Raw genomic sequence first — 25,770 nt, 5'->3', positions numbered from 1 at the left:
ATCTTTATAAATATCAAACTATTTTTAAAAAACTGTGGCTTGGGTTAAAATAGAATAAGCTTAGAATGGGACACTTTGTGGGTATCTGTGTATCTGTTTACACCAACTGCTTTGACTAAGCTTCTTTATAAGAAGACCTGGGTTTGACAATAGGTTCACAAACCAGTAAGTAAACTTTTATTACAAAATAGCGATAGCATTTTGTCAAAAACATAATGTAGCAGATATCATCAGAATATCTTTGTTATTGGCTCTTATCATCTGTGATATGATACATAAAACAAGACGCACTCACCAACCATTTCATTAGTAATATTTGTTCAACTGCTTCTTAATGCAAAAATCTAATCAGCCAATTGCATATCAGAAACTCAGCTTTTAGGCATGTAGACATGTTCAAGACATCCCACTGAAGTTCAAACAGAGCATCAGAATGGGGAAGAAAGATGATTAAACAACTCTGAATGTGGTTGTTGATTGGAGACCGGCCGACCTGAATGTTTCAGAAACTGCTGATCTACTGGGATTGTCCCTTCATGAAACATCTCTAGGGTTTACAGACCGTTGTCTGAAAAGCAGAGTGAGCTGCAGTTCTCTGGCTGAAAATGCCTTGTTGATGTCAGAGGTCAGGGGAAAATAGTCTGACTACTTAGAGCTGATCAGAAAGTAACAGTAACTCAACTAACCACTTGTTACAACCAAGGTATGCAGTAGAGAATCTATGATGTCGCAAAAGGTTTAATCACCAGAAATGGACACCAGGAGACCAGAAAAACATTGCTACTGCAATAGTCAGAATTTAATGTCACCAACATGCAGTATGGATCCATCCTGCGCTCTATGAAATGTTCAGGTTGTGGTGGAATGATGTATGGGATATTTTCTTGGTACACTTTGGGTCCCACAGTACCAACTGAGTGACAGTTAAATGTCACACCTGTTGCTTACCATGTCCAACCCTTCAATACTACAGTGTAAAGTGCACACTGCTGCTTCCAGTAGAATAGTACACCATGCTGTAAAGCTCAGATCGTTTCAAACTGATTCCACTGTACTCAGTTTTTTCACACTCTTATTTATGGAGGCTATGCCATTTGGTCCAGGTTAATTACTGGACAGGTAACCAGTCTATTGCAGGGCTAATGCAGCTAGGCAGACAACTATTTTTACTCTTTTGTGTGAGACAAGAGGATAACCACTGCACCACCCTGCCACACTTGCTAAGAATAAATGGGATCTCCTTAAATCTATTAAAATATAATGAAATATTCATCTACATTCAATCTATTAAAATATTATGAAATAATTTAAAACATTTCTGTCTTTGTTTCTTTGCTGATATTTCAAAGTATTGGCCATTTTAATCCCTGTTATTGCTTGTCCATATTTAGACTGGCTTCTATATATTCAATCACAAGAAATCCATGCCCACTGTTTTATAGCCTGCAGCACACAGCAGTGTACATAGACAAGTAGAAAATAATGGAGAAATTCAGTGCCTGTGTTTAGTTTTTATTATTCATCTTTTTTGTCAGTAAGCCTCAACAATGGGAAAGAACCTCTCAGCATTTCTGACCCCAAACAAGACATAAAGGTTTAAATTAAATACACACAAAACACAAACATTTTGATTTGTTTGTGCAGCAGAGGGCTGGGTCAAATATAGACAAACCTCTATGGGTTATTTTGACCTAGCAGGTTGGATTGACCAACAGACCCTATTCCAGTGGTTTGATTTTCTAAACCATTTTATGGGAATTACAGACTTTAAGACGTGTAGGATAGAACTATAGTACAGTATAATGCGGTACCACAACCCAGGTATGTCCTAGTTTCTTTCTTTCTTTATTTTTTATCGTAAAAGCTAATAATTGAATAGCAAAAACACTCTCCACTATGTATGAAAATATGAGCTGGAATGTACCATTTCATCCTATTTTTGTGCTTGCTCTATCAAGCCCCAATAGTTCTTAAGATGTTTTGTAGTGTTACAATAGTAATAATACAATAATAGTAACAACATCACCATAATTATAATTATTGTAAATGTGAAAATAAATATAAGGGAGTTTAAAACAGTGACTCATAGACTCATGATTGGTCAAATGTATATGGACATCCAGTCATCTTGAATACATGTGAGTGCTGAAAATCAACAGCATCTTTATTTGTGTAAAGTGCTACTGCACAATGAACACTAAGACTTACTACAACAATGAAGACCAACACTGTTTTTGCAGTGTCGTCTTTAAATATTATTTCAAAATTTACTCCACGTTTCTTTTACTTAAAAAATAATGACCCGTTACAGGTTTAAATTCACATAAAGATCACAAATATGTGAACCAAAACCTTATGTTACAGTACCATATTAAAGACAAAACTGTATTAATGTTATCTATAATAACATCTATTTAATACATATTTTATCTGTTCCACTCTTTTTTAACCATCTTTTAAAAAAAAAAAACATTTAAATAAGTTAGATTCTTCTCAAGTCTCTCCATCGTTTAAACTCACCATTTAATTTTCTTTTAATTCATCATTATTTATTGCGTTTAAAATCACCTGTACTTAGTTGCACAGTCATATTTTTTTTTATATATAACAAATCCAGTATTTATATTTCACTTTCAATCAAACCTAGTTTTTATTGTTTTTATCAAGCTGTTGTAACCCCGTGGTAACTTTTACTTAGCCCACCTTTCCCTGCATTTTTTAAGAACGTTTTTTTTTTTTTAACATATAGTGTCTTTCTACAAGCAGCTATTACAATCTCTTGAACAAAATATTACTAAAAATCTTATATGATCTGATTCTGTGAGAGAGTCCCTGATGAAAAGAAACAAGCTAGTGTAAATGTTAATGGCTTTTGTATTGGACAACAACTGTTTCCTAGGTAATTGGACAAACAGCCTTCGGGACTGAAGGCAGTGGTGGCTGACCCCAAGCATCTCCCAACTACAGCGTTTGGGAATCTGGCAACGACCATCTGTGTGGCTGGAAAAGGTGAACATCGCTTCTGGTGGCATCTGCCTGACTGAAAAAAGGAGCTTTCCCCTGCCCTTTCTAATTGGTTGGCGGAACGCTATTTTACATTTTACAGAAGTACTCTCAGTACTAACAGATATTTTATCATAGTTTACTGGCATACATTGAAGATATTTCGCTTTTTCACGTTTTATTTTAGTCAGAAATAAAATCTTACACCTATTAAATGTAGCAGGCTAAATCAAATATTTTAACACGCTGAACACTTTTATTATTATTGTTGTTATTAGTAGTACTAGTCGTATTATTATAGGTCTGCACATAAAGAAAAGAGAATTGCACAGCTGCAACTTTAAGACTCCACACGCCTCCCCTCCGTCAGCTCCTACAATGGTCTTTTCCAGCTCCGCTTATCACAGCAGAATTTGTAACATGCCATAATTTCTTAACCGGTGCGTGTGGATCCCCGGAAATCAGATGTCATTACCCGACCCGGCTAATTTGGCGATCGCTCCTGCTCTTTTGTTTTTTGACAATGCCAGCGGCGGGGACCAGCCGCACCTTTAGGGTCGTATCCTTGGCGTCGCTGGCTCTTTGCACTGAAGAAGCCTCCTAGGATTGTCCGCTTCATGGTATAGCTTGCACAGACTGCAGTTGTCATTGATCCGCGGCCAGAGCCTCTGCTGATAGTAAAGGAACAAATTGTGAGTATGCACACTGTTGCCGCCGGTATCGCAGTGACCTACATTGCCCCATTCCTTCGGGCTCAAGGTGATTTTCTGCGGTGCCCCTTTTATCTCCACAACTCTGGACTGATGGGGATGTTGCGGGGAGTAGTGAGCGCTTGGTGTGGAAGCATACGTGGTGTATATAATGTATAGATTTCGTGTGGTTGACATTGTGAAGCTCTGCCGGAGAAATAAAAAAATCACGGCCGGCTGTCACAGTGGAGAGACATAGCAGAGAGTTGAAGGGGGGCGGGATGCAGACTGAGAGGCTGGCATGATGTAATGCACTTGAGACAATAGCCAAGGATTCTCCCCAATTATCATTTCAGAGAATGAGGCGGAGTTGTTACAGTGGTGTCAAGACGCGATCAGCGCCGCAGTCAGGCCGCCTTGGAGTGTGTGTGTGTGTGTGTGCTTAGTAACGCAAAAGGACGAGCTGTCACATGAGGAACAGCTGCCCCTCCTATAAACAACATTATCACCGGCTATTACAGAGATGCAAGGAGGAAGAAGGCATTCAACAGACTCCCCCGTCATCCATCCATCTACTCACCTGCCTCTCCATTCACACTTTTTATCCTGTAAATGGATGAATGAGTGAACAGACACACTCACTCACTCACACACACACACACATCCAGATGCTGGCTCGCTGGTAGAAGGTTAATTGCTGTAGGCAAAGCTGTGATTTCCCTCTGATCTTGCCAATTAATATTAACATTTACAGGCGTGCACGGTGAAGAGATGTGACAATATTTGCATTAGTAGGAATTCCGACTTGTGAAGCTGTGGCACATACTTTAAAGTGTGACACAGATACATTATGCAAAGCTAAGATGCTTAATTTAATGGGTTTTTTTTTTAATAAAGTGTGTGACTTTCCAGTTAGGGACCCCAAACATGCAAATACACCTTCCTGCCTAATATGGCTGGTGTGCGGGCAAAGCTTTTATTCCCCCGAGGTTTCATTGAGAAAAGTGGCAACCTGTGGAAGAAGCTTTTATGTGCATAAAATGATCGTTTAAGGTCCTCTTTTAAAGCCCAGGTTTGACTGTCACTAAACCTTCGGTAATGAGGAAGGTAAAATGTTGCGGTGAGGCAGGTGTGGTGGTTACAAACGGCACAGTTCAAATCACCTCCAACTTGAGCTTTATTGCCTTTTTGTTCACCTCGATCAGTGCTCTTATTCAATCTCCATCGATTCATGGTTTGCATGACCTTGCTGCAGGGGATTGTGGGCGATGTTAAAGGCTACACGATGTCCTTTTCATCCTTTCATGTGCATGCAGACTTATTTTCAGTTGAGCACACAACCAGTGAAAACACACACACAGAAAACCCTTCCCCCAGTCACAGAGAAATGGAGACACACACACACACAGACATACACTTGATGCTCAGCCTCATCACCCTTTCCCGGCCTTCCTAATGGCAGAATGGCCTCCTCATCCCATCTCTGTCTCATTCACCTTTTACTACCAAAGCTTCACATGAGAGTATCAATGAGTGCTGAATACTATTTTTGTGATGTAATGTATTACAGTTGCACAAGCTATTTTTCATGTACTGAACAAAAGATTGTGGTTTGGACTAACACACTGTTTCAGGAAGCAGAAGCAGCATTTGCTGGTAGACTTTGTGACTATAATTCTTGGGATCGAGGCAGATGGGATTTCAATCGCTGAAATAAAACTTACTATAAAGCTCGAGAGCGTGTTTGGAAGTGTGTTTCTTAAGGCAGGTAGCTTGTTCTCAGACTGCTGTGGAATACATTGATGTTACCAGGATATCCTCTCAAAAATAGTGGTACAGTAAAAGTCCATTTCTATGCCTACAGATAAGCTGAGTATTAGTATTAATAGGGCTAATTGTAGGACCTCAAAATAACTATGTGTGCTTTTTTGAGGGCCAATAGATGTCTGAAGTTGGTAAGGAAAAGGTATATATTTGGACAATTTCATCTAGATTTATCAACCAATATAAGGAGACAGTCTATCTTTGTCCAAAAACAACAAGTATTGACAAAAATATTAGTTCTACTCTTAGATTTTAAGGTTTTACTATTTACTGAAAAGGATTCAAACAAGTTTCACACAGTGTCTGTCGTGTATCTTGCATCAGTGGTTAACGCTGTGGTTTAATTCCTGGGGCCTTTGTTCTCGTTGTGCCTGGTGGGTTTTCTCTCATTGCTCCAGTTTTCTGCCACAGTCCAAAGATGTGTGTTAGGTTAATTAGTGAATCTAAGTTGTCTATAATGGCAGCCACTTGTGCCATAATGCACTTAATTAATAGGTTTTGCATGATTTCAATACCTTTTAATTTTAACTTCCATTTTGTTGCTGATGTTTTCTGTCTTGACTAAACATAACTTCCCTTCTTTTATTTATATATATATATATATATATATATATATATATATATATATATATATATGTGTGTGTGTTTCTGTCTGTATTTTCATGCTAAAACATCAGAAGCTGTAGAATCAAAGTCTCTGCAACCTGAAGTGTTCCCATGTAGCAGAGGACTTTTGATTCCTGCTTATTCTTTTTGGTAGTGTAGTGTTGTATGAATATTACTAAAGATGTTGTTTCTTGTACATGTAGAAAAGGGTACTTTTGGTTGCTACCTTGTTTCCCGAGGGTTCTCCACAGCAAATGGATCCACAAATGGATGTTTTGGCAAAAATCTTAAACTGGATGTCCCTCCTGACAGAACACTTCCGTTTAATCCTGGCTTGGGACTGGCACTAGGAGAATGTGAGCCTGTGTCCCCTAAAGCTGGGTTTGTGGGTTCTCCTGGCTTCAAAGTGGGTATCTTTTTCATGTAAGGTGAATGTGTTACAGAGGATTTATATTTCTGTGTTATATCTAGGTTTATTTTAATCTCTGAAAGCATACGCTGCTACCTGACATGCACCTCTCTAGAAATGAAACCGTATGTCACGTATATGCAGCCTGCAACTTTTGTGATTGGCCTGTTCAGTACTGTTGATTTCCTGCGACCATTTAACCACAGTTTTGGAACGGATCGGTAAGAGAATAACCAAAATAAGGAATAATAGTCATAGCCTCAATATAATTAATCACAAATGTCAGCAACCACCACAAGATAATTAACATGTGCTGCTGCACACACATGCTTGAATGCTGACAATGGTGCCACCCACTTATGTAGGCAATGTGGTAGGCTCTACAAAGACTGACCCAAGACGTCTAAATCAGCTGTTGGGCCTCAGTCACCAAATGCTAGGACCTTGTGAGCGCCGGAAATCGGAAATGGGGAATGTTCACCTTCAACGTAAAAGGTGCAACTTTTGAAATGTGTTTGTTGCAGTGGTAAGGCACAATTTGTATTCTGAAGGTGGACATTATGTCTTTTCAGCTTGCATCGCTCTTTCCACATTTTCACCATGTTTTGGTGAATAGTTTGCAAATGTTTGCAGACATGCATGTCTTTCACCCAAACTAATGGTGACCACAGCAACCTGCTAGCGACTAAAATAATGGTAAGAAGATTTTCAGTGCCTTAAACACTACACCACAGTTTCTTGCTAATGTGACATCTAAATTCTGCTTAAGCTCTTTTCAGAAACATCCTGGCAGGGAGATGCTGTATCAAATTAATGAATCACTTTCTCTCAGCCTACGAATAGATACGTATAAAAAGTAGTAATTAGCAACTGTACAATGTAACTTTAGTCTTCTTGTCAAAATTATTTAGAAACAATAAACAGATATTCCACTACAGTAGATTCCTGAGGGAAAAAAATGTGTTTTGATGACAGATATTTTTTCTGCTTTTCTACATCTGAACAGTAGCACTTAAATAATAATAATAATTTACCTACATCTTCAGATGTCCAAATAGGGAAGTAGGCACCCTGTTTATTTAAGAAGATCAACAGTAGGGAGTTAACAAAAACAGGAAAATATCTTAGTTCTGTGTTCTATAGCAGGTTATGCTTCAGTGAATTGCAGGCAGGTTGGTGTTAATATTTTCATACAAGAGTATGGCTTCTTCTTTCTAACAGCCCATCACAGCACCATCACTTGCAAAACCAACTAACCATGCACATAACATTTCTTCTGAGATGCCCTTCAATCCAAGACCAAGATTTTGCAGACAGCAGTCCTGGTGCATACTTGCAATTCAACTTGTTGAAATAAGCAACCACAGAACTCACCTCTGTATGCAGTTCTGATATAGTTGATCAGGAAGGTGTTTGAGACCCAGCAGGAGTGGAACGGGGTCACCCTTTAAAATGACCACTTTGGAGCAAGAAATTATTTCAGGTTAACATCCAAGATCTTTACACTACAGCCATATTACTTTTGGTATGCCTACTGCAATTATTATAATATCCTGAGCAATCCTGTGTAATAGATTTGAATCGTTGTTTTCTTGACAGACTGTCTCTTGGTCGTCTGAAGTCTCCGTGGTACAGGGTGCCATATGAAGGAGGTTTTCCAGCACTATGAGTGTACCATGCAATCTGGCCAGTTCCATTCACAAATATGCTGTGTCACTCTTTTCCCACCTGTCAGCCTGATATGAATGCCAAAATGGGAAAGAGCGGCATGCAACAGCTTTCCCATTACCCGTGGAGCTCATCAATCCAGTCTGTAGATGCACTTTGCTCATCTGCCCGCCAAGAAGTCAAGCACAAATATTACTTGAAAGTGCAATCTGTCATAAACCAACTATCCTGTCGGCTAACTGCTTGATGTGCAAGTAAAGTCCATTGTCATTAAAACAAATGGTTATACACTCTTATTCATATTGTAAGAAAATTAGTTTTAATGAGTTTAACATGTTGCTACAAATGTTCAAAGAGCTGACCTTACATTTAGTTTTTTTAAAAAGCCCATAATGGGTTTTTGGGCCTACTTTATTTTTGCTTTACTCCTTTCTAAATTACCATTTCCTTGTTCAATGCGTTAAAGCATTAGTAATTTCATTCCTAATGATAACAAGGCTTTAAACACACTATTAAATAATGTCGGTTTTATTTTAGCCTCTCCAAAATTAGCCCAACAAGCATAGAGTAGTACAGCTTATCTCTAAAGCCGCAGAGTGTCGTGTTCAGGCCGCTGTCTGTTCTGAACACGCTCACACTCCACATGTCTTTTGATGTTTCCCAGGTGGTGAATAGTGCTGAATTTGCCTCACTTGGCCATATACCGCTCTAGGAACACACTGCTGTTTTGTGTGCTGTGCCTTATCTACTCACACAATTGTTCCCATTAATGAGATTAACTGAAGACATTCAGGAAATTAGCTGCCGTTTGCTGATTTGTTTCTGCCAAAATGGAGTGATTCTACATAAGTGTCAAATTTTACATCTGTCCCATATAGATACAGTAATTCACTGCCTGCTTGATTCTTACTCAGGGGAATAATCTTGTGGCTTAACTTTGTTTTTTTTTCCCCCTGCTTGTCCATTTTCATTATGGGTCTTTGTAGATGTGCCGGAGGGTGAACTGCAATAGTTTAGATTAGGAATCAGTATGTCAGAGTAAATAAAACAAGGTCTAAGGTCATTCAGCAGCAATCACGCCTATTGTTGGACAAGCGGACAAGCATATAATGGGCAATTCCAAAAAAGCCATTTTTTAAATCTTTTTTACTTAAAATGGCTTTTAAGAAAAATCTTTCTGCAGTATTGTGCTTTGCATTGTTATCGTTTAGCTGTCATTGGCAGAATGCTTCAAATAAAGTGCCAGCCGATGTCCTAATGAGCCCACATTCTCTATACTTTGGAGGTGTTGCATCCAACAATTTCTGAAACAGACATCTGACAAACACATCAGACAGCGATGCCAGGTGAAGAGGTGAGAAGATGACAGGATCTTAACTTCTCTGTCCAGCTTACTTTTCTGTGCACAACCAGCGAAGGCTTCCAAGGCAAGTCTCCCTCAAAACGTCAAAAAAGATTATGGTTATGACAAAAAGTCTATTATGTGATGTAAAACTTGGTCTCAAGCTGTAGTCAAGAATTTGATGGACAAGGAGGGTACATATCCAGCTTTGTGTGGGTGTACCGTCTGCTAGGTTCAGCAACTTTGGCTGGATGTTGAACTTAGTCTCACACCTTAAACGCAGAAGTTCTTGAAACTTGCAAATAAGTTACTGTTTTTCAGCTGATATGCATTGTTAGTTGATGAGCTGTTTTTGCACTTGACTTTTCTGGCCATCTGTTTTAACAAACTGCAGCCACACCAACAGCTTCTCCGTGTAAGCCAGTTTGAGGTCGACTCTGAGTAAAGGTTCAGAAAAAAAAGTTAGACCTAGTCCAAACTGTGAAAAATGGGATGCTATCAGCACGCCCCATTTTTCACAGGTAGTCTGTTGCTTCCACTGTTGGGAATTATTGATCAGTCCTGGAAGGCTTGATCTATAGGGTTGTAGTGAGCATATCGACCAAGCAATCGAACAGCAGACACTGAGACTACAGCCCTTCTCCAGGCTGAAGAAATGATACATGGTCCTCCACCAGTGTGATGTACAACACACAGGCCCTCCTGTAGTGACACTGTTAATTATGAATGCTTTATGGATACTCACCTGCCGAAAGGAACTAAGAAGGCTTAATTTTTCCCAAGTTTTCCATGATTTTTATCGTTTTTAGCATTGCAATGTCTTGTAGATGCAAGTTTTCTAAGGAATTTCCTCCCATCTAGCGCCAGGAATGAGCTTGAATGCCAATAGGCAGAGAAGGGGCTTTGGATTTGTTGCACTGATTGAGAAGAAAACCTCACTCCTACCCCCCTGAATAATTCATTGATTGGCATATGGCGTGTAGAGAAAAGCCCAATGATCCCTGCATGTCTGTCTGTGTGTATTCTTATTTCAACTGTAGTCCACAATGAGTTCAATTGAGCGTGTTCCTGTTCCCTCCCATCAATGATTTCTGCACACTTTTACCCTCACATTTAACCATCTTTAACCAGCTGCACTAAATTTAGTCACTTAAATGTCATCTGGTTCTTACAACACTTTCACTCAATTGCTAAAAATGTCAGTTTCTCTCCAAAAGTATCATTCTGGCAGATAAAATCTTACATATTCATTATGACAAGCGTTCATGACAAGGGATAGCCAGACATGCTAAAGGAATTTGTGGGAGCTCTCCTGGTACACATTAACATAATGTGCTGTGATGTTTCATTGCAGTGGAAATGAGCATAGAAAAACTATCAGTAGCCTTTCTGTCAGGCTATAAGAATTATCTGTAGACCAAATAGCTGTTTTAATAGTGGTCAAAATGGCTTTTCAGTTGTCAGGAAATAGTACTGTCACTGCTAATGAGTGCAATCTAGACAACATGTGCATCCCAGCTGACAATAAGAGCTCTCAGTCCGGACATTCTTCACACAGCCCACTGTGGGTGATTATCTATTCAAGGGGAGTACACTAACTCTTACCTGTCACTGCTACTGCTTCACACTAGAGAGAGAACTAATAACTTGCTGCACAAACATGCCTTCCAATAGCAGCAAATACTGAGCAGCAGAGGAGCATTTACCCACAAAAAAAAACACATTTTGGGAAAACTTTATCCATAAGTTATTGTCAACAGAATATGCTGTACTTTTTGGTCTTTTTCTTGAGTAAAACTAGAGACTGATCTAATGGCTTTTGAATGGAATAATTATCCAGATAAGTGTCGTACTGAATGATATGGTTCAGTGTTTTTAAAGGTTGCTTTTTATGACTAAGAGCACAGGGGAAAGCAGATCAGACAGTGCATTTTCTCTCCATATCTATTGATTTTTCATAGACAGTGAAATAATTTAAGGGGCAGTCACGGTGAGATCAAAGCATAAGGTGCAGGAACAGGACAAAAGGGGATTGTATGTGCCGTGAAGCAGAAAAAACATCCTCAGCACAATTTGCTTTCTACACAGCTTAAAGCAGAAATAAAGCGCCATCAAACAACAAAATGTGCCTGTTTCTTGCTGCTTTGACGAGACAAATGTGATCAAGCCTAGGAGATTAACACCAAAAACGTAAAATTTTAGTAAACCTGAGAGTTAGGAGCAAGGTTTGAAACATTTTGACCATGGAAGAATCACTTGGAATCAATAAAAGTAGAAATTAGAAATAGAAATTAGTATTTGAGACTCTAATAGCCAATTGTATGCTTTGTTTTTGCACTAACATGTATTGAGTCATAGTCAGATGAATTACCTTCTACTTAAAATGCACCGCCGTTTGTCCTCAGTCTGTCCGCCAGCCGGCCTGCTCTCCCAAGCGATGGGTGGCATGTGCAGTGTGTCCAGCCAAGCAGCATGCAGGCTTCGGCTCTCTGGTCTAAATGGCCGCGGATGGTGGCTGAATAGTGAACTGGTGGGAGCCTGGACGGATGCCTGGAGAAGATATGGGAGACCCCATCTTACTGCCAGAACATGCTGAGACACAGACCTGGCATTGTAACCCACCCAGAGGGGACCAAGTCTGGGCAATAGGATATTGTTTTCTCACTAAATAAACCAAGTCTAGGACCAGACAATGAGAAAGTATGGTCTAGCACTGGAGCCAGAATTATCATTAATTTATAGGTATTTTGCATGTTGCTTCCTGAGTATTGCACAGGCTAAGGACATCTTTAAAGACTATGGGACATGGTTGAAAAACAACTGGGCCAAATTAGACTGATAGTCTGTTAATTTCATCTTTATAAATGCAGCTGATACCGATATTGTCACCACATAATGTTTGACCGAAATTGTCATTGTAGTTGCTATATTTTTCTATGAACACTTGCACTTGTTGAGCTTTTGACTACTCCTACTACACACTTTTACAGTTAAGACGAGAATTTAACATGCATAAACACCAAAAACCATGTAACACCTGAAAAACATCTGCCACTGGCATGTTTTCCAGTATAGGCAAGATGGTGACCAGTAAGAGTGAGAAATGTGACGTTCTACACAATTTTGTTGAATACGATCATACCATGGGCACCTGTAGTGCACATATGTGCTAAAAATAATGGGTATAAGTACAGTAGGACAAGATTTGACATGTAGAAAATTGCTAGCGTAATACTAGCTTAAAAATATGTAGAGTTGTTGTTTAATGAGTAGCTAGCTGTTTGCTAACCTAGCAAACAGCTGGTTTTAGGGACTTTGAATGTAAGATGTTAGCCTTTCTACTGTGTAGCTGAATAAAACCCAGGTTATTATCAGAAGTACATGGCTTGTTTATAACAATAAAATATATTTATGTAAAACAGTTATATTGCTGTAAGAAGGTATAGGCCTTCCCAACCTCTTGCAGCTAACTTTATTTTTTTAAGCTGACTTCCAACCTTGATACCCTCAAGGCAAAAAATGACTCTTTCCACTCTATAGTGGTAGAAAGTCATGAGAAGTGAGCAATGAATAATATCATTCAAACTTATAATTTTCTTTCATGGTCTGTGTTGAACGGGCCTTTCTAATCTGTGTGGCACTGAGCTACAAAAATACAGTGACTTCCCATGGCTCATTTCTTTTTTTCTTACTTACCTGCAGTGATGCAAACATAACTTTAGCGTATGAACCAACCTGGACATCCGTTAGAATGATTCCTGAAGCTTTCTAAAAACCCTGAGGGGAGCTGGAATATTGCTTCACATATCCACTATAGCATAGATATGGTGTATTATGCAACTCGATCTGGGCTGGCCCATTAAACAGCACAAGCATGAAATCTAGGGCAGAACGCCCAGCATCCCAAGACGTGTCTGCAGCTTTGAAACGCCGGGGTGACGCTGAGCCAAGCTCCAACTGTGTCAGGCCCAGTCACATGCACGCAGCCATACAAACAGAAGTGTGTGGATATTTACACAGAGGCATGCGTACAAAACAGAAGACATGGACAGACATGTTTGCTTTCCTATATACCCTGCTCTATACAAATACTCATCATTCCTATGAATTAGAATTTGGTTCTCATCCATGCACAAACCCACTGTTATTATGTCTTCTTTCTTTTTCTTTTTCTTTTTTTAACTACAATTTTATTATTAGATATGTGTGGGTCCAAAAGGGAGTATGCTGCCTCTTATTTGAAGTTGTTCAGCAACTGTATTGTAATATGGGTGACAGTTTGTGTATGTATTATATGTAAAAAAAAACAAAAAAAAAACAGCTTAATTGGAAAGTTCAGAGTGTAAATTGCCTATTGTCTAATTTCTGGTTTTTCGTCTCTTCAGCAGAGCAAAGATGATGTGTGAAGTGATGCCCACGATCAGCGAGGACACAGCTCTGAGCCAACGCGGCTCTCAGAGCAGCGCCTCAGACCCGGACTCACATTTTGAACAGCTTATGGTTAATATGCTGGACGAACGGGACCGGCTGTTGGACACATTGAGGGAAACTCAGGAGAGCCTCGGTCTGGCCCAGCAGCATCTACAGGATGTCATCTATGACAGAGACTCGCTGCAGCGGCAGCTCAGCTCCGCCCTGCCACAGGTAAGCAGCTTAAATCCCTGTTTTCAAAAGGTTTTTTAATATTATTGTGGAATCTTTGTATCCTTGACTTTTTGAAATTGCTGACATGACAAGAACAAAGGATTGACATGCAATTAAAGTAGGAAGCTGGAATAATGATGTGCTTACAAAGGATGTGTTGTGACTTCCATGACACTGGGATGTCGTCTTTGACTTATTTTATGTGTGTTTTGTCATAAATTTGCTATAAAAATATTAAAATATTGTCCATCTAAACTTTATACTTTCTAAAACTTTCTTTGGTTTTATTGTTTTAGTGTCCTCTTCACAACATAACCTAATTTCCAAACAATAGTAAAGGCTGATTGCCAATGACTTTATTATTGTAAGGCAAGTCAAATACAAAACCTTTGGTTAGTTTTATGAACAATTACTTGGGTTAAAACGGACCCTTTTACAAGAAGGCAAAAGTCTCCTTCCTGCATCTTTTTTCTTTCTTTCTTGTTTTCTTCATTGTCACAGAGAGGAGTGGATGCTAATCTAAATGTATGCCTAAGCTGTTTTTTAACCATCAAATCAATGTCTTATCTCTGACTTTGTAAACATTGTAGAGAAAAAAGTGTGAAAAGTCCAACTCTCATGATTGATAGAGGTAACATGCTGACACATGCATTTCCAGTGGATTATACAAATAAGAAGTACTTTTCAGCTGAAACTGGTTTTGGAACAAGTCTTGACGACAATACTGCCTTTCAAACATTTGTCATTTCATCAGACATTTTGCACATACGTAGTCATTCCCGACATAAATCGAACTTCACCCTCTCTTTAAATTAACCACTATTATCGTTTTTCATGTTGGGCACCTGTTGCATACAGTCTTGTGAAAAATTAAGTACACCTCATAGTTCAATAGCTTGTAGAATCACCTTTAGCAGCAATAACTTAACAATCCTCCCATAACGGCATTTTCTGTATGGCTTTCTCAGTGTTTCACATTGTTTACGGAGGGATTTTCACCCACTCTTCTGAACGGTGTTGCTTTACTTTGTTAAAGTTTGTTGTCATCCATTTATGGACAGCTCTTTTGAGGTCCTGCCACAACATTTCCATTGGGTTGAGATGTGGACTTTGAGTAGTCAAACTTGTTGATGATCAGTTAATTAAGTACATTTGATTAGCAGCACCTGGCTGCTACTTACTGTCTTAATTCCTATGGTATCAATAAGGGTATACTTAGATTTTACAAGACTGTGAAAACTTGTTTTTCACATGAATGTAGAGTGTGGCTGTATTGCTTTTTATTTGCCTCACAAATTGTTAAAAAAAAAAAAAAATAAATATATATATATATATATATATATATATATATATATATATATATATATATATATATATATATATTTCATTATGCTTAAATGAACAAGGCACTAGTACTGTGTTGTCTTGGAGTACCATATATTTTTCCAGTTTAGTGACTCTCACCAACCACAAATACATTTGTAATTTTAAATGAACTCAACACGGAGGGAGCTTATCAATTTTAAGACAATGAATTTAGTGTATTTGTTGCTTCCTGTAACTACAAGTAGGCTCCAATTACAAAACCAGTTTCTTTTACATGTAGATAATTTTGTAAGTACTTGAGAGTGTACAACAAATTGCATATTAATGGGTTCTACTGTGCTCTTTTGCTCACTGGTTACGGATATCTGCAGTGCTGAGTTTACCCAACCTAAGTGTTGTTGAGATAAATGCATGTTTGAGATCATTTAAAATTTCAGACATAACTGAACATTCAGTGTGCATTTGCCTGTGTGGGTTATATGACAATGGCAACCTGTCTTGTTTGAAAACAAATAATCGAAACACATTTGTGAGGATCTTTGAGCAATGCATACATAGAAGCCCTTATGTAATGATTCCTGCAGTAAGTGGAGATTAGCTAAAACTGTGTCAGTAATTCTAGTCACATGCCTTTCCCACTCTGTTTCTAAGAGACTCTGAGGGTTTGTCGGTAAAGAGGACTTTGTTCACAGGAGGTGCCAGACTTTTTTCTTTTTTTTTCTTTTTTTTTACTTCTTGCCCCTTGGCCTTCAGAATAATTTGAATTAACCCATTTTCACCTTTTCTGATTCAGATCTCTGGACCGTGTGTCCCAAGTGGGTAAAAACCTGCTTTTTACCAGAGTCAGCCTTTGCTATATTTGATCTTGAATTCATCTCAGAATGCAGGTTTGAACTTGGGGTTATGTGGTCTTCTAGCTCATGTTTTAGCCTCAGGGCTTTTATCCACCTCAGAAGTTACACGGTGAACAAAATACACAGTTGAGAGAACCAGACAGACAAAAAAAGCAAAAGTTAGGCACTAACAAATTCTGTTCATAGATGCTTTTGGGTTGTTATTTTTTTTAGCTTCTAGGACAGCCTACACACACTAAATAGAATAACAACAAAAGGCAACAAACCTACATCTCGTCCCATATTTGAATGCATGTCTTTAGGCAGTCTTATATTTCTTCTCCATCAAACATACTCACTTTTTTTTTTCTCCAGAAAAAGCATCCAAGGTTGCCAAAGTGAAATAACATTTCAATTATCAGACAGTTTTGCTGATGTCTGCCGGCAGTAAAGTGCTACAATGATGTATGGGTTGTCACTGTGTAATGACAGAGCTGACATACTGTTCTGGTGCTCTTCCTGGCATCTGGATTAATTCAAACATCACTGGGATCTTCCTAGCAATGTCCTGGCACAAACGATTCTATTAATTATGTTGATGGTGTCTTATTGGGCTGCATGATATCAACATTACTGCAATGGTTCACGAAGAGGTTTGTTAGACCTTGGCAATTATACAGAAGCATTTGGTGAAGGAAAGAGGTGCCTTGTTGTGCTTCTGTTTAATATGCAGCTGATAAGAGTTGTGCTTGCAGCTTCTGGCTTTTTGAGCAATAAAAATGAGATTATTTCTAAGAAGCAGCCATCACCTTTATTAAGGATGTCTTTGCTCTTGATTAGACTGAAATGATTTTACTGCATCTGACACTTCTTTTATAATGGGACTTCTTTAATAAAGATGTCATTTTGGGGGTCGGTAGTGCAGAACAATGCTCAGATAACCATGTAGTGCGATTCTTAAAAGAGGGCAATAGATAGCTTCCAGGTCTTTCTCCATTTTGTGTGTGTGATTGCTAAGGAGATGATGAATGAGAAGAGAAAAAGGTTTTTTGGTGGTGGTGGGGGGGGGGGGGGCAAAAGTGGCCTCATTTAAGCAATAGGCAGGCTGTGAATGTGTCTTTACTGATATCACTCCTCTGTTCCTGAAGCCCAGAGCGCTGGCAGGATTAGATGTTGGCCCACCACAAACTTGCTTCCTCTTGTTCTTCTTTCTCTTTGTTCCTTCTCTCTCTGTTTCTGCTGTGGCCACCTTTTTTTTTATTGTTGTGTTGCACTTTGCCTTGCATCTCCCTCTTCTCCTCTGTTTTTCAACTCTCTCTCTCCATCCGAGGTCACGGCTCCGCTGCTCGTCACGACACTTTCGACTCATCGGAGTGACATTTGCCGTCCCTGACGCTTCCAGCAACACATCCCCGCTTACATGCATAAAAATTCGGCAGTACCCCTGGCCCTTCCCTGATATGCCTCCCCACCCCTACTGCCGACTGTCCCTTGTCTGTCCATTCTAGATTTCATCAGCCTATTTTGTTGTATCACAGTGAAATAACAGAGACAACCATTATTTGTTTGTCATGCACTCAGTGCTGCGTGACATGCTTTTTCTGCAAAGAGGCCTCTGTGGTAAATGGGGAGCACTGCTGTCATGTGAAAAGCCTCATATAGGTCCACATTTTGCATTGCTCTGTGTTGAATCTGGAGCCTCTTGGAAACAGAAATATTCTACACCAATACTGAATAAACAGTTTAAAAGAAAAGTGTTCAGACAACTCAAAGCCTGTAACACCATCCACATGTGAGCCTTCTCCATCCCCCAACAGTGCCTGTATTGTGACACATGCAGGGAAACTGGCAGACAGGCAGCTTTCTCTGGAGCGCTCAGCTGTGCGTTACTGTACTGGAAGGACCCTGAGGGGCTGCAGAAGCCTTCTTCCCATGCTGTTTATTTACTTTTGCCAAACATGGTCTCATGAAGTCTGCTGTTGCTGCTGCTGCTGCTGCTAATGCTCTCCTAGCAGCTTCCAATCCTGCTAATCCTCCTCAATGGCACCAGGCTCTAGATTTCTGCAAATACAGATCTGGGTTGTAGTTATACAGATGTCTAGTCGCGGAGATATTCTGAAGACAGAAAAAAATCATGTTTAAAGCTAAGCAGTATTGTAAATAAATTTCTTTCACAGTCAAAGGTAATAAAAGAAAGAATATACTAACCTGCTGATTTTAAGATGTAGGGAAGTGAAAGAAATCACATGACGCGATGGTGTTTTAAGACATAAATATGAAGAGACATGCAATATTTTTTAATGCCAATGAAATATATGATGAGACTATATCTTAAGGATCAGTGCATTCTAATCCCGTGCCATCAAATAAAGCTATTTTGTTACAAGCCACCTGCGTCTCACCATTACACATGAAGTGTCCTTTGGCATAGGCGCCTTGACGGACCATTAGCAGTATTATTGGCCATGGAGAGATTACGGTCGTGGTTTACGGGCCTACAGAGCTCATGTTAGGAGGCTGGATGTTGTAGAAGTCACAGACTGTGGTTCATGTCATTTTTGGAAATCTGTGTTGTGTGCTTGTCTCTCTCTTTTTTTTTTTTAAACTTTTGCACTTCACGCTCTGGTTGAATTCAGACACTGAAATGTATGTGGTTAATGTTAGAAAAGTTTCTTCAATAGTAACCCTGCATGTTTTAAAATGCTCCTCACCCCAGTGAGCTTTAATGTAATGCGAATGGGTCCTTCACCAGCCTCTTTTAGTGTTGGCAATGGGAGACCTGCCTTACTATTGCCATTGCTAAGGGATAGCTTGCAGTGAGATAAATGAAGTACTGCTAAAACAGCAGTTCCCCATTTATGCATCTTTAGGCATGAGTTTGTTTTCTAGGCTCAAAAATAGCAACTCTTAATCTAAACAGTCTCTAAACTGAGTTCATTCAGTTCACTGGTCATCAATAAAAACAATATTTGCTACATTTGATTCTCACATATTTTGGTGCCAGTGTTTTTATTGTGTAAACATTACATCTTAATTTTTGATATCAGACACTGCGGCTGTTTAAATCTCATTGTTTGGACTTTCCAAACTGATAACAGATGTTGATTCTGCTTCGGGCCAACAAAATAGTAATTAGATACCAGCTGATCTGAAATGAAAGCTAGGACTTGGCTAAATTATTGTATGGGTAGGTGTCTATTGATCGGTGGCTTGCTCATTCATAACATACTGCTTTCAGGAGAATATGTAGTGTGTTGCTTGTATCCCTTGTATAAAATAATGACTGAGCGTGAAAATATGCTTTGATTTCAGACAGTAATTTCAGGCTATTGTGTATTTATCTAAAGGTTACATACATCTCTGGTGTTTCTTCGTGTTTATTATGTTATATACTGAATTATATGATAATGTCATATTGTGTACTATATAATTATATCCATGGATGCCATAGTGTGTCACCACAAGAGCATCCCTATTAAAACTTTACCCATTTTTCCTAAATGACTGTTTGTAATCATGGATCGTACCACTCTGTGGAACTTCGTGGGGGTGAATGTTGAATAAAGAGGGAAGGCGTTGGGAGTCAGGTATTAGGGTGGGAGACGGAGAAGCTGTGTGAAAAGAGCAGTGCTGAAATGAAGTTGACTAAGCTTGAGAGTGGATGCGGGAGAACCTTTCTCTCCTTTACTTTCAAATTTTATTCCTGCTCACGACTTCCCCTACGTCTGCCCCCACCCTGTCTCTCTTGCATGTACGGGAGGCCCTTTTGGCTCCAGCAGTCAGCCAGTCAGCTGGTCTCCACCGCCAGTGCAGCACATGATTTTCCATGATTACTGTTATTGTTTGTGCCCCAGTTCATGCTGCCTGCAGGGTAGATCTGCAGATGATGCATGGCAGGAAGAGAGGAGGAGACTGCGAAGACAGGCAAGCGTGGACAACACAGGCATCTACCAGCAGTAACAGCCTTCCTTAAGTTGACCAACTTCAGAACATATTATAATACCTACATTATATACAGCATAAAAATGCATGTACAGTTATATAATGCTGCAAAATGTGGCCGTTACTTTATTGATGTCCTTAGTATTTTCTTCAGAAAAACTAAGCCCTCCTCATTTTTCTGCGCAATTTACCTCCAAAGCCTCTTCTCCCCTCTCCTCTTCTTTTCCCCTTTAAACTCCTTGGCACATGCGCGATGCACCTTACACTGTTTCTAATAGCAGAGTTCAGAGAGTTGATCAATACCCTTGAAAGGTTAGGGTGTGATTAAGTAGACAGTTCTAGCCCTCTGGATGAATCATCACTGCTCGGGCCAATGCCAAGCACTAGATTCTGGTCTAGTGGCTTGGCAGGGGAAACAGAGGAAGTAAGGTGAGGCTAGGGGTTCTGCTCAGATACACCAAGGTGACAAGACGGTGCAGAAGGATCTCCTGCAGATGTAATTATCTTTCTAATGAACACCGCAGTGTGGTGCCAGTGTGCTGTAAAGTCATGGAGCTCCAGGAACAGTAGATCAGATGAACAAGGAAACAGCAGCTGCTTGCATGTTAAGTTCCTTTTTGGTTGGCTGATTAGCTATAATTTTAAAAGTCAAAATGAACTTTTTGACTTGCCACACAGCGCTGGTTACTTACTTGCTTATACTGGCCTCACTCACCCCAGACATAATTTTCATTAAAAAGATAGATATTCTATACTATATCATACTTTTGGCAATAAATTAGACTTATGTGGTTCCAAAGTCTTAGAAATGAATAGTGAAATATACTGCAGGTCATTTTTGTTTGGATTTATGAAAAAAAAACAAAAAACCCTCTCAGTTAATTTTATTAATCCTTCAGCGTTCTGCTCAACCAGTTGGTAGAGCACATTTTCAGGCCATACTGTATATCTAACTGAGGCTTTCACTGAAATTGACCTACCTTATTGAGTCTTTTCTACCAATTGGTTTACATCTGTAATCCCAAAAAATCCACCAGAAAGCACTGTGAATGTAAACGGTTGGCTCTTCTTATCCCGCTCCCAACCAGGAAGTCAGAAACAAAAAACCATCCAACATATTTTGAGTGTTTTTGATGAAACTAAGGTAGGACGATATTTTTTGATGTATGATGGTGTTAGAGGACTTACTAAACAGATGTATTCACTTGACAGCAAAATTAGAATTTCATGTTTAACAAGCACTATATGGACGCCAAACAATTATATGGCTAAAAATCACATGGTCCTGTGGCATGATACTCATGATACCATCCATCTTCAACCACAGTGTGTTTGAGGTCATGGTTTCATATGAAGCCACAAGGGCTGGCACTCTCCACCAGTATAGTGGCAACAAACCACATGAGTGGGGCTTTAAATTGTTCTGCCAAGCAAGTTCATCTGGCATCATCCACGACTTGTTGCTGTATCAAGGGGGGTCTACATTCTTCAATGCTCCCCTCAGTGAAAAGGAACAGAAGTTACCTCTAGGGGCCGAAGTGGTAAAAAACACTATGCAATCCCATAAAAGAACCTCAGCTCTTCACAAGTTTCAGCTTGGTCCAGAACTTGCACACCTCAGGTGCATTGGTACTGTATGACCAAACTGCACCGGTGGAGCTCCCCTGATGGCAGACAAAGACTTGATGAAGAAGGGCCATGGAGCCTGTTATTACAGGCTCTGATGAAGGTCTGTTTGCAATAAAATAGTTTGACAAGAAATGTTTCAACCTCCTACACAATGCCTGTGGGTTCATGCTTCTTTCATCGGTCAAACGGTGGAGCAAAGAGTCCAGTGCAAAGATCACCATTCCATGCCCATCACTCAGCCCTGTATATAATTAGCATATGGGAGGAATGAAACTTTCTGATATGCTATTACACTTGTATAAGACAAGTTATAAGTTACAAGTTAAGGAGATGGCATATTCCACTGTTGGGATACATCCTTGACTTGAATACCTGGTCTACAAGAGGGACTGTGCCCTACTGGACCCGAAACCGATGGCTCTCAAAAGGTTTCTGCCTGGCTGTGTCTGAACCAAGTTAACAAGCCAGCATCTAGAGTTGGACAACCATGATTCAGCTCTCCAAGACCACAGAATAAATGCTACACCCTAAGACCCCAACGACCAAAACCACAAGCAGAACAGCTTGATTTGCACTGTTTTTATTAATTTTTTTAAAAACAAAAATGGCTTTGCACAGTAACATTCAATCAGAAGTGGCCTGAATGTCAGCATTTTGTGCTGTTTCACATTTTTCACATTTGCAGATTTAAAAAAATATGTATTTTGATGTTTGATATAATACTTTCCTTTAATGAAATGAAAACCAGCAATGGTCACTGGCATGCTACTAGAAATAAACTGTATCCAATGCTCTGGATAGTTTTTGTTGTTAATTTAATTATAATTTGTCCCTTTTTTCCCCCAACTGTATTATCTGCTGTACTTGTATTTGCATTTCATACGTTTACCATTAAGTGACATCTCAACCATTTGGTAGAGAACAATATTTTAAAAACTACAGGATCTATTGAAAGATGTATTACTCACCCAAGCCAATAAGAAATGAAAACAAAAAAAATTTCCATTGCTTTTTTCTTAGTGTGGACCCTTAAAGGGTTTAAAAAAACACACGATGGTGCGTCCCTCCTTAAACTTGTCAAGAAATAAAAATGTTTGATTAGCTCTTTATCACTGTATGGTGAGGCCACATGTATATTACTGTTAGCTTTCACCACCTTAGACCAAGAGCTTTTAGGTTAAATTCTTCCAGCGCCCTACAAAATAGCTCGTTCCTTGGCAGTGATAAAATCTCCAGTGATGACTGTTTGATGTAAGCTAAAGATGCACTTATTAGTGGAAAGGGGGAGAACACCACAGCAGCACTCTTTCAGGCTGCCTGCAGAATTATTAAAAGGAGTCTAGAGAAGGGACGTAATTACTCAACCATGAAAGACCCAGTTGTAGAATAAAATATTTGGTGTTGCTAAGCTGCTGCTTTTAGTTGGCGATTGTAAGGTATTCATTTTCAGTGTTTCTCCACATACCATATCAGTCCTAAAAATCTTGCATTGCACACATCTTAAATGAATAAAAAAAATTTTGGACAAATCACATGTATCTACAGGAACTGTTCGTCAACTGGCAGATTTGTCCGTCATATGAAATCACATGATTTTATTTAGTGTTTGGGGGGGGGTTATTTTATTTTTTTTATACATTTTAATTAGTGTTTTAAGATTGGACATTTTGGTGTCACAATTTGGAACTGAAACAGAGATCTTCACTGGTAGGGGAGGCAAAACAACCTTACAAATATACCCCTGAAGGCCGCTAAAGTGCTACTGGTAGAGGATGACAGCTATGTCAGTGTTAGCATGCTAAATGCTATGCTGGAACAGCAGTGGGAGTTTTACAAAGATCAGATTCATCAACAGCAAAGTAAAAAAATAAAGTCCAACACTTGCTGAAGAAGAAGCTGGGCCTGGACAGTGACAGCATTCAAATTGAACCGGCCCATGCAAGGAGAGAATGGACGAGCCAGACAGATTGTGATCAGATTACAAAGATTTAAAGATAGACAATTAATCCTTTTATCTGTCAGAAAGCTGAAAGGTACCAGTCTTTATATCAATGAAGATTTTTCATCCATCAGGAACAACAGAAAAGAACTGTTACCGCGGCCAGAGACAGAGGTGATATTGCCGTCCTGAAAATGTTAAATTAAATGTTAAACCGAGGTCCCAGAACGCTGAATTTAAAAATTAGACTTTCAGTGATTTTTGTCATTTCTAGCTGTTATGATTCATCAGTTTGTAAATGGCCGACTATATGCTTATTCCCGGATTTTCCGGAAATGGATGGTTATAAGTTGTATAGGAAAGACAGAAACAGATTTGGAGGGGGCGTAGCTCTGTGTATTAATGACAATATGGCATGCAAACTGCATACCCTATGACTCTGTCTTATACAGGATGCTATTATGAATATTGAGCAATGCCAATTTAAGTTTGAGGCAGTGAATGTTGAGATGGTGGAGCGATTATTAATATCACTTCCTGATGATACATCCTCAGGTTTTGATAACATAGACAGTAAACTGCTCAAAGTTGCAGCCAAGTTTGCTAAGTTTTCTTCCTATATGACATGTATTTAATCGATGTTTGGCATGCAGCTTATTTCCATTACAGTGGAAAGAATCGAAAATAATTCCAATTACTTTTTGATTGATAAAATGAAATGTTATGGATTTTCACCAGTTGCTCTGTTCTGGATGAAAAGTCATTTATCTGAAAGGAGGCAAAAAGGTTTATTATAACGGTTATTTCTCAGATGGCTGCGACGTGAACTGTGGTTTAGTCCAAGGCAGCTGCCACGGTCCACTTCTCTATTCATTTTTCATGAACAATCTGCCATTTATCTCGGGTAAATCTCTTCTTGTAATGTATGCCGATGATTCCACTATGTTTTATTCAGCTAACAAGATTTGCTGAGCATGTTTGACTGGACAAGCAAAAATAACATGATTCTAAATGTATCTAAATCTTAGTTAATTGGAAGTAGACAATGTTTGGTAAACAGTCCACTACTGAATCTTCCCATAGCTGGATCAATATAAGAACAGGTCACCCAGATCAAACTACTTGGTGGTGCCACCTTTCATGGTCTCAGCACATGGGAAAATGGGACAGGGAATAGCTAGCTGGCTAGGAAATGCTTTTTCTACATCACTTCCTCAATCCTGAAAGATGTTATTAATGCACTTGTTCAATCATCTGGTCAGCAGCTAATAAGACGGACCTTAGCAGACTTCAGTTAGTCCAGAATAGGGCAGCCAGATTAGTGTTAAGATGGATCAAATGCATAATTAAAAAACTTTTAAAAAACATTTTTGGCTTCTAGTACAAGCCAAATTATACTATGGCTTACTTTTATTTATAAAGAAAGCAATACTGTTAAACACACCATATTCCTTCTCTGCTCAGCTGCAGTATCCAGATGAAATACAATTATTTTTAACAAACTGAATTTTAGTAATTCCTCGAGCCAAAAGCAAATTTTTGAAAAACTGCTGTATGCAATTCCTAATTTAAAAAACACATAAAAGCCTATTTACACAGTTTTTCATTATTGTAAATATCGTAAGAGGGCAAGGTTGTGACCTGTTTTTGATTCTTGTGTATTGTGCCTCAATGTTCTTGATATTTGCATGCTCATATTTTTATAACTGTAAAATATTACTGTGGATGTAAGAGCCAAATCATGTGGACATCTTTCCATCTACTTTATTAGATTATACTTGAGGGCCCCAGGAAGACTAGCAACCACTATTGTGGAGGCTAATGGGGTTCCTTATATATAAATAAATGTATAAAGCAAAAAGAAACTTTGTATTATAAATTACTACTGAAAAAGGTCAACTGTAGCTGTCATTTCA

At 39.1% G+C, this 25,770-nt stretch overlaps 1 protein-coding gene across 5 annotated transcripts in view; it reads left to right on the top strand.

Annotated features, from left to right (window-relative positions):
- Window positions 1–25,770, top strand: part of ppfia2 (PTPRF interacting protein alpha 2) — a 213,790-nt gene that overhangs the window by 23,283 nt on the left and 164,737 nt on the right. For all 5 annotated transcript variants that reach the window (XM_082511789.1, XM_082511790.1, XM_082511788.1 and 2 more), the window contains exon 2: window positions 13,927–14,185. In XM_082511789.1, the coding sequence (XP_082367915.1) occupies window positions 13,937–14,185 (249 nt within the window). In that variant the 5' untranslated portion in view covers window positions 13,927–13,936. The remainder of the gene's footprint in view (window positions 1–13,926; window positions 14,186–25,770) is intronic.

The sequence above is a fragment of the Aulonocara stuartgranti genome, assembly GCF_965226115.1.
Source record: "Aulonocara stuartgranti genome assembly, chromosome: 17".
Classification (NCBI taxonomy): Eukaryota; Metazoa; Chordata; class Actinopteri; order Cichliformes; family Cichlidae; genus Aulonocara; species Aulonocara stuartgranti.
This window is presented reverse-complemented; position numbering and strand designations above follow the sequence as displayed.